This window comes from Triticum urartu, chromosome 1A (assembly GCF_056163025.1).
Source record: "Triticum urartu cultivar PI428250 chromosome 1A, HENAU_Tu73, whole genome shotgun sequence".
NCBI lineage: Eukaryota > Viridiplantae > Streptophyta > Magnoliopsida > Poales > Poaceae > Triticum > Triticum urartu.
This window is the reverse complement of record NC_141873.1, coordinates 29,618,912-29,629,620: the sequence shown is the minus strand read 5'-3', so window position 1 is coordinate 29,629,620 and position 10,709 is coordinate 29,618,912. Positions and strand designations below refer to the sequence as shown.

Here is a 10,709-nt window from a genome sequence, read left to right as displayed (position 1 = left end):
TCCATTCGTAGTCGTTCTCGGTAAATATGTGTTATTCCTTTTGTTACTGTTTACATCTTCTTTTATTTTCTTACATGCTTCGCAAAGCACCTTATCGAGATGGGGTTTTCCGGTTGTGCGCCCATACGGAGGCGCGGACAGTCTACGACGTTGACATGCACTGAGAGGGGGTAGGAGTTGATGAATACCTGCTTCTCCGTGTTACGACAGGTCTCTGTTTTCATTCTTTTACTTTATAGTATTTAGAAGTTGAGATTTGTAATAATCTAGCCCAAAACACAAGTCATCAAAAGTCATGTCATTTGAAAGTTGAGTCATTAAAAGACATGAAATATCAGACACAAAATAAGAGTGGCAAAGATACACATAAAAATAAAAAGGCAAATATGATGTGGCTTACTCAGTACCGAGGGTCGATAACCGTTTACGGTAATAGCTGCATGTACCGAGAACCCTCTCGGTACAAGTCGTAACCCTAGGTCTAGGGGCTTCACTGTTTGTAGCCGTGCTGGGTATGGATTTTTCTCCCTATTGCAAGTATCTCTTTTTCTTTCCTGGCCTAATTTATTTACTTGACACTAACGAACAAATTAGCCAAGGATAACTTCGTCCTAAATACACTATAATTTTGTGCCTTGAGCACCGTGACAAAAATAATATACCTTATATTAAGGAACGTAGGTACTATTGCTTAGAAGTTGAGATTTGAAAAAATCTAACACAAAACATAAGTCATGGCAGTTTGAAACTTTAGTCATTAAAAGATATGAAATATCAGACGAAAACATAGATGGCAAAAGAACACACACACAAAGAAGGAAAATAGGATGATGTGGCATATACTTTGCCGAGCGTCAAGAAACGACTCTGGTTAATATTGGAAGTAATTGATGGAGCCGTCTGGTGCGAACGGATATTCCACGTGGCTTCTCTTTGTCGTGCGCGGCTCTCGGCATCTGCGCCGTTTGCCGTTCAGTGCTTGTTCGCCGTGAGCCAGCGACGGCTAAGTAAGCAGTTGCCATGAGGCCAGGTTTGTGAGTGTAGTTCTCGGCGTTGTTTAGTTTTTCGAGTGCCCGTATTTTGACTCTCGGTGAAGACGCCGACACCCAGCGTATACGAAAATTCCAGTAGTGTCCTAACATGACGTTCACTAACTCCAGAGTCAAAGGAATAATTCAGATAATATTTGTAAGAACCAAATTTGACATTTATCTGTAATCGTAAGCTTTTGTCGTTCCCATCTTTCAAGGACTATCTTTGAAATCAATGACATTGTGAGATTTATTTTGTCATGAAGGGCATGTTGACAGAGTCAGAAAGACAAACACAATTATGATCCAATTTAGAATTTGTGTTGTCGAGGAGGAAGGATTACTGGCATTAAGATTTGAGAAGATGTTCTTGAGAAAAGTTGACAACAATTTTTCATTTTTACTACTATTTTCCTAGTTACATGTATAAAACTGAGAAATAGCTTCTTGGAGTTTGAAAGAAGAAATCATATTTATGCCCCTTATCTTTCTCTTCAATGATATACTTTGTTCTCCTTTATTATGCCTTCTGTTGGCTGTTGCAGATGCTTAACTGAACTTATTATGCAACATGCATATTGTCCCTGATTCTTGGTCCCAGTCATTGCCGCACACGTGGGATCTTTAGGAAATTTCCACTACATCCTAACCTCATATTTGGTACAATTAACGAAATTCATATGAATTTCTGCAGCAATGTTGATGTATTGTAATATTATGTCCAATTATTATCATCTTATTGACTAGCCTGTTGCTCAAAAAATATGTAAAAGATTTCCGCAGCAACGCGCGAGGTATCATCTAGTTCTTAATGTGGCTAGCTCTGGAAGATCGATGCGGGGCCAATGAGCATCTCGCCCGGCATGGTCTACCTCAGAGTATTTGACAAAAAACTACCACATTAGGGGTATCCGTCCCACAGAACTACCACTTTCAAAAAAGTGACTAATAACTACCGAAAATTTCAAATTTAGTGACAAAAAACTACCAAGTCGTGTTGATCGTCCATTTAGCCATTTTAACCGCTTAACTGACATGGATGGCCCACATGGCAGGCCAACGGTGGCCCTAACGGCTAATGGACGCCCACTCGCGGTCGTTAGTGGCCCGGCTCGGTCGGAACCAGCCAGGGGCTAGGTCAAAACGATCGACCGGCCGGCCGACCCTCACTCACTCTCACTCACTCACTCCACTCCCCGAGCTCTCTTCCTCCTCTGTTTCCTCCGGCGACTACGATGCGGCGGCGCGAGGATGCCTTCCTGGCCCAACAGCAACGACACATCTGACGCCGACGATGATTAGTACATGGATGAGTACAACAGCATGCAAATGGAGTATTTTGTAAGTGAGCTCACTCTGTTCTCTCCTATGCTAGGGTTAGGGTTAGGGTTTCAGCTCACTCTGCTCTTCCATGTAGTTCTTATGTGTGAGGTGTTGTGGCTGATATATATGGGGTTGGTACTGCAGCAAACTCCTGACACGGTGATAGATCCAAGTTTCAGTGGGCTTGTGGTTGAATCTGACCGTAAGTGCATCCTACACAGGCAGAGACCAGGCAGGTTTGTGGCATTTGAAGGGACTGACACTGGAAGGAGATTCATTGGATGTGCTACTACGGTAAGAGCAACTATTGTTAGTGGTTTTCATGTGTAGATTTATTTGGTGGTACATAGTGCAAACAATATTGATATTCTTGTTGTTTCAGTATCTGTTTACTGAAAACTGAAGTACAAAGCTGGTGTGGTGTTCATGTGTTAGCTAAATCTCTGATAGGAACTGAATCTAGGCAGTATCTAAAATTGGTCTAACTGAATTTCTTTGTTACTGCATTCAGACAAACATTGGTGGTGTAACTGAATTTTGTAACTGAATTCTGTAACTGAATTTTACTGGATTTAGTTATCATTAATATTTCACTGCATTTTCAGGATGGTGTGAACTGTGGTGTTCTGGAGTGGGTAGATGCCCCTTGGCCAGTAATTCTGCAGAGGTGTTTAACCAAGCTATGGCATATGTATCATGAGGAGAACCTTGGTAGAGTCCAAGACAAAGAAGCTCATGAGATAGAGGTTGAGAAACTGAAGAAGGAGCTGGATTCTCTTGCCAATCAGTACAGTCAGCTTGTGGATGATGTATCCAAGCTGTTTGATTACCAGGATGGGCAGAAATCCCATGACATGGATTACACAAGCCAGGCAATCAATGAACTTAAGGAGAAGAAGCATCAACTTGAGGAGTAGGCAAAGATTGAGGTTCAAATGGAGAAGCTTAAGCTGAAGAAAGAAGAGAGGTGCATCCTGCAGAGTCAAGCTGATATCATTCAAAACACCAGGAAGGCCATGAAGGAGATACAAGTGGAGAGAGACCTCCTTAAAGAAGAGAAGAAGAAGCTGGAGCATGTCATTTCTGAGCTACTGAAGGCTGGTCATGGGTGCAAGCAAAAGTTGGACAAGATCAAAGAAGTTGTCATGGAGGAGTGATTTTTAGGCATGGTTGGTAAGTAAATATGCGGCATCTATATATAACTGGCCTAGCAATGAAGGAGTCTGATGCAAATATGCATCTCATCTGATGCAAATATGCATCTCAATACTAATATTAGCTAATGAACTGCCTAAGCCTAAGAACTGTCTGTGTTTTCAGATCATTTAGGTTGTGGTGTGGGGTGCTGTTATGGCCCTGATCTGTAATGCTCTACGATGATGTTATCTTTAATGCCCTAATGCTAAGTTAAGAACCTTATTATCTAAGCCTGCTGCAGTTTCTATCTGTCTTTTTTATCCTACCTGCAATATGGTCCTGAAAAGTTTGTTGTAACATTTCACAGATTGCACAAACTTGGTAACACTGAACAAAGGTAGGTAGTTCACATAGGAGGCACCATAGGTAGCATTACATAGATAGCACAATACTTGCTAAAACTGAAGATTACTGACACTGACGAAACTGACATAGGTAGTTCAATTGACGAAACTGACATAGGTAGTTGAACTACTGATGAAACTGAATCGGAAACTTATAGTTTCAGATTCACTTAGTTGTCTGTCCTGCTAGGCGTCCGGATCATCGTACCTCTTGCTTCAATTGGGTGGGATTTGGCTGCACCTCCACCTCCTCTTCCTCTTAGTCTTCATCGATGATGATGATGATGGGAGGAGGACAGCGGCGAGCCTGCACAGCTGGCTGTGCGACGATCTGTAGGTCGTCGTCGTCTTCGTGCACCTCTGCTGCGTTTGCATTTGATGTAGCTTGTGCTGGAGCGACATAGCGGTGGTCTACCCACCGCTGCCTCTGCCTAGCATCGCCGGAGTCGGCCTCCTTCATTGCCCATAGGAGAATGTCGATGGGCATGACCACCTTACCCGGGTTTCCATAGCGTTGCTCCATGCGTTGCTTCTCCTCGCTAGTCGCCTTTTTCCTCACTTCTTCTGCTGCATCTACCAGCCCAATAGCGTTGGTGTACCTCATGGCGACCTTCATGTAGTCGAGGAAGAGTTCTTAGTCGCTGCGTGCTGAACCAAGAAGCATGGCAACCCATCCCTTGCCAGTTGGGAATGGGTTTAGCCATGGGTCTAGGGAAGGGGAAGAGGAAGAACCAGCCATGGTTGGAGCTAGGGAGAGGAGGAGTAGTTGTGGGTGCGGCAGAAGTGAGGTGGATAGGTGTTAGAGTAGTAGTTATGTGGAGGAGTTTAGTGGGGGGAGGTGTTGTGTGGCAGTGGAGTAGTAATAGTGAGGAGATTTTACTAGTCTCTACAGCTGGTAGATGTGCTGTATTTAATGTTCACAGTTTCAGTGTGTTGAAACTTGTGATAATTTGCTGCCATTTATCATCGGGAAAGTGAAAGTTAGGTTAGAATGTAACCAAACGCAAAAAGGATTTCTCAAGTATTTACAGACATTCATGAACGTAAACCTGATTCATAAACTTAAACCAAATTTATAAACATTCAGCAATGCTTAGATAGCATGATCCTTAACCAGATTCAGACAAGTTCAGAGACGAAACATTCAGTACCACGCATTAAAACGCATAAAACATAGATAGTTCGAGCTGATTTAAGCAAGCATAGTGCTAATACAGACGACGAAGATGACGATAATTTGCTGCTGCATCTCCATTGTTGCATGCTCTCTCACTCTGCAGACGATGAAGATGACGCCGCTCTGAACATTTAGAAGTAACAACAATAAGTGCATGCAAATGCAGTATAAAGGAAGAAATAAGTTCAGAGACATACATAAACAGAAAACACAAAGCATGCAGAGAACATGCAGCGAACTAATCTTCTCTTCCTTCGAACGCAGCCAACATCCTAGTCCACCGAGTCCTTGTTACTTGGAATCGATGGAAGCTTGCCCTATCTCTTGCCAACCAGATGACAAGGTCATCCGTGATGTGTGTTCCTTCTGGGAACGCCTCATTGAACTGCTTGACATCCTTGGCGTTCCGTTCTACCATAATCCTGCAGCCAGCCTCCGCCGTCGCTCCAGCGCGTGCGCTCTACGATTGGCCCTCGCAGGAGCCCTATCAACCTCCTCATGGTCATCCACTAGCTCTCCTAATGCTGGATCCATCTCTGGCTGAACTAGGGTGTGCGTGCTTCCGCGGCGGCTAGGTTTTGGGTTAGGGGAAAGAGGTTGTACGATCGCTACATCTTTTGTAGACAGAATGGCAGGCTTGAGAGGGGGGCAGAGAGATCCAATAACCGAGCCCAGTACCAGGCCCAAATTAATAAAGCATAACAGGGCAGCAGGCCCATCTTAGACAAGTTCAGTTTCAGACAAGTTCAGACAAGTGCAGAAACTAAGTGCAGAAACTAAGTTCAGAAACTAAGTTCAGACTTACCATTAGTTACCACTTGCATAGAAGTAGCCCTTTAATTTGGAGCTTGGATACCTCTTCCTTTTCGTTCCTGCCAAACCTTGTGCAGAAGTTGTGGCAGATCTTGATGCACTGAAACAAGAATTTCTCCCTCTACCTGCAGGCCTGCCCCTTCTGGATGTACCAACAGGGGCTGGTGCTGATGCAGATGGTCCTGGAGCAGAATGTGATGCTCTATTTGTTGTTGCAGCAGGGACTGATATGGTAGGATTGGCTCTTCTTCCAGTTGTAGCATAGCCTTCAGCTGGTGCAGCTCGTGTATCTGCATAATCTGCCCTGTTTTCCTGCATTCAAGAACCAGGACACATTTAGTGAGGTAAATACCATGGAAAAAAGCAAACTTGTAAGACATGTAATTACCTGATGTTTGTTTTTCCTCATCTGAAGCTTAGGCCTCAGAGCCTTCTGGCAACTTGTATACTTGTGTCCTTCTAGCCCATAGTTACCTCATGTTATAGTCCCCATCCTACTACTATCTCTTGGACCTGGAACTTCAAACTTCCCTTTCCTCCTTGCAGTTTGTTTTTTCCCTGCCTTTTCTTTAAAAACAGGAGGCTCAATGTCTGGTGTGTTTGTTTGAGGCCAGCAATCTGGACCAGGGACAGGGTATATAATTTCTTTGTATGTCTCAAAATATAATGTCTTCTTGAAAAATCCACTAACATAGTCCTCAGGATGCAGTTTTTGCTTTGTCATTGCAGATATGCCATGACTGCAAGGTACTCCTGACATGTTCCATCTCTTGCAATCACAGGTATATTTTTCCATGTCAATAGAATATTGTTTTTCTTTGCTGGTAACTTGCCATATTGTTTCACCTGCTCTATCAGCCTGGCAATACTTGGCATATTTCTTGTTCTCTTCTAAAATCTCTACATAGTTGGGTGTGATTGTCCACCTGCTAATCTGTAACTTCTCTCTGGTCTGCTGCCTCTTGATCATCTGCTTGGTCCTAATCCCTTCAAACATTGTCCTTATAGGCTTAGCCCTAACATCCAGTATCATCTTGTTGAACACTTCACTCAGGTTGTTCACCACTAGATCTGTTTTGCATGTATGATCCATAGCAAACCTAGCCCAAGCAGAAGCATCAATCTTTTTTAGCCATTTCCAAGCATCCTCACACTGTGCTTTCAAATCTTCCATCCCTAATTCATGACCATGTTTTGTGTAAGAGTAGCTAGCCTGGTCCACACATTTCTTTAGTTCCTGCCCCCTAAATCTAGCTGCTTGGAAATTTGCATATATGTGCCTAAGACAGTACCTTTGAGGTGAATCAGGGAATACCTCATTTATTGCCTTAAGCAAGCCCTGTGCATTAACAAATTAGTTGATCAAACTTAAATAATTCCAATAGGTACTAAAACCACATTGATCAAACATATTTGTGCATAAGACACTAACCTTTTGCCTGTCAGATACGATGGTGTATGTTCCAAACTTGTTGCCACTACCAATGCAACATCTCAACTGAGTTAAAAACCAAGTCCAACTCTCTCCATCTTCCTTGTCAACCACACCAAAAGCTATGGGGTAGATGTTGTTGTTGCCATCCCTTCCTGTGGCTGCAAGTATTTGTTGTCCAGTGGTTAACTTGATGAAGCATCCATCAAGACCTGGATTAAGTGACAAATTAGCTACAACATAGAACTACTAGGAAACCACTAATTAATAACAGTTAAATCTTCAAAAAATACCTATAAATGGTCTGCAACCAGTAAGGAAACCTTCCTTTGAAGCCGCTAAACAGTAGAAAAGATACTTGAATCTAGGAGTAGGTGCTGGGTTTTCTGGATCTTCAAATGTTGTCACTATACACCTGCTCCCAGGGTTTGTATCAAGAACAGCTTGAAGATAATCTCTTAACCTCAAATACTGCTGCTTGTGATCACCTTGCACCACATTAACAGCCTTCCTCCTTGCCCTATATGCCACACTCCTTGACACATCCACTGAAAACTTGGTCTTTGTCTTTTTAATTAATGCATCCACAGGAGATCTAATGTCTTCTCTCAATGCTTCCTGTACTAATCTGGACAACCACTTAGTAGTAACCTTTGTGGACTCTACACATGCTCCACAAGTGTGCACAATATCACACTTCTTGATGCAGAAAGTTTTCTCATGAGCTATTTTAGAGGCAGTGATATAAAAATCACATCCTTGTGCTCTCTCTAAGCACCAAACAATAATCCTATCTGGGGCATTTCTGTGGTATTGAAAGTTCCTCAATGTCCTAATGTGAAAATCCCTAAGTGCATCTCTGTACTCATAAACACCGGTGAAGCACAATCCCTTACAAAACTGTTCTTCTGGGTTTGGTAGTTTGGGATTGAACCATACCCTTTCCTTCAACTTCATATTCCTTCTCTTCCTACCACTTGGTAGTTTATAGGATCCTTCAGGCTCATCTTCTTCATCACTAATGCCATAATCACCAGGAAAACATTTTTCATCAGCTTCAGGCAACCAATCTGGTTTTTCCATTTTCTCAGCCTCATTGTGTGATCTAATTGTTGGACCAGGATTTCTCACTGGCTTTAGTTTCTGTGCCATTGGTCTATCCTCATCATCAGATGAAGAAACTGCTTGCAGTTCCACACTGTTGCCATCTGAATCAGACAGAAATTCTGATACATCAGTGTCACCTTCAAAATGATTGAGGTCAGCTTCTCTCTGAAGAATACTTTTCTTAAGCTCTTCCTTTCTGTCCATGCTTGTATCCACCAACTTAGTGCAACTTTGTTGGGTGTTAATGCAATGATCAACAGAATAATAATCTCTGTTTTCATCTGCATTACACAGCTCATTTGCTCTCACAACTCTTATGTTCACACTCTTTTCATTTAGAGAGTGGAGCAACATCTGCTGCACATCATCTTCAGAAGATATTTTCTCTAAGCCTTCTATCCCTTTATGAGCATCACTAACATAGTACATATAATCATCAGAGCAGCAACCCTCACTCCTAATAAGAGATATCAGAGTCCCAAATGATATGTCTGACCGGTACATGTTTCTAACAACAGAATCTCTGCCATCTAAATGGAACCAAATTCCCCATTTTGGGTCATCAATACTGGACAAAAATGGAATGAATTATTATAAAGAATACACACTGCTAAAGTTTCTAACAATTTGCAATTACTTTGTTATCATACATTGGGGGAAATTGACCTAAAATACATCCTATCAATAAAACTGAAAAAGAAGAAGATATGTTGTACCTGCCGCCTCCCGCACGAGGAAGCTTGCGCCGGCCACGAGGTGCACTTCTTGTCGTCGTCGGTGGTGGAGCCGCCACCAACTCCTGGGATGGCTCGTCGGTGGTCGAGCCGCCGCCGCCGCCAACTCCAGATTCAGGCTGTTGCGCCGCAAAGCTAGAGCTGCCTAGCCACATCGTATCGACCTCCGAAAGGTCGACGCGGCCCCCAACTACGTCAGGAGGTTGGCCGCCGAACAAATCGCCGTCGGGGTTTGGATCCACCGCCGCCATTACCACTGACGCCTAGGGATACAGAGGAGAGAGCTCGGGGAGAGAGATGTGGTTCGGTCGGTCGGCTGGCCGGTCGATCGTTTTGACCTAGCCCCTGGCTGGTTCCGACCGAGCCGGGCCACTAACGGCCGTGAGCGGGCGTCCGTTAGCGGTTAGGGCGGCCGTCGGCCTGCCATGTGGGCCATCCCTGTCAGTTAAGCGGTTAAAACGGCTAAATGGACGATCAACACGACTTGGTAGTTTTTTGGCACAAAATTTGACATTTTCGGTAGTTATTAGTCACTCTTTTGAAAGTGGTAGTTCTGTGGGACGGATACCCCTAATGTGGTAGTTTTTTGTCAAATACTCGTCTACCTCACAGCCCCACCTTTGTGATCTGCGACCAGGTGACATAATCCATGCAACACATCCTGATCGGTTGCCCCTTCTCCCGAATGGTGTGGCATGACGTCTACTCTGCACTGTGGCTCACCCCTAAGATGTCGTGCAATGACGAGTCCTTCAACTGGTGGCATTCTTCTGGTGAGACCGCCTTGGCTTCGCTGCACAAAGGAGCCGTGTCCCTTGGGATCATCGTCGCGTGTCCCTCTGGAAGCATAGGCGGGCACTCAAATAACATAAGGGGAGCACTCAAATAACATTCGGAGAGCACTCCTTTTGATGATATTGCAAAGTTTTAGCTAAAAATAACATTCGGAGAGTAATCAAATAAAAAAAACAAATCATTGTTCAAAGTTTATGTACATTTTTGAGCAGTGATTTTGTTTTTTTGGTGAGGGCTCCACGAAGGTTATTTGTTGCTGAAACATTGCAGGATCATCAAACCTTTGATAATCTTTAATCCCTGAAAGTTTCAGATTTTTTTAAATTTTTTTTCAATTTTATATGAATTTACTGTTCTTGAGAGTGTAGGGGCACCCGGGAGCTGTTAGACATTTCTCTTCCGAGTTTTCATTTTTGACCCACCATGAATCTTTACTTGTGCTTATGCTCTCGCTAGCCTAGCCACACATCTTGTTCGTGGCCTATCGCTAGCTAGCGTTTGTAACTCTATTCTCCCTACTAATGAAATGATAAGGAATTTGTTTATTCGTGAAAAATAAAACAACAAGATTTCAGTTTCCCTCAGAATTTTTATGATTAATAATAATAATATAACTTACAAAACAACGGTGCCACAGCGACCCACAAATACCAGCACCAAATTGACCTAAAACCAACAGATAACCCGAGGAAAGGCAGGAACCCAGCTCGAGGGACATGGACTTCCTCGAAGTCACGTCAGGCGGCAACTTGGGTG

General features: G+C 43.3%; 1 protein-coding gene across 1 annotated transcript; it reads left to right on the top strand.

Annotated features, from left to right (window-relative positions):
* The first annotated feature begins 2,336 nt into the window (after positions 1–2,336).
* On the top strand, positions 2,337–3,271 carry LOC147988718 (uncharacterized). The gene is made up of 4 exons (XM_087535660.1): positions 2,337–2,372; positions 2,499–2,648; positions 2,866–2,880; positions 2,960–3,271. Exons 1-4 carry the CDS (start codon positions 2,337–2,339, stop codon positions 3,269–3,271), a joined length of 513 nt encoding a protein of 170 aa, XP_087391786.1.
* The last annotated feature ends 7,438 nt before the right edge of the window (positions 3,272–10,709 follow it).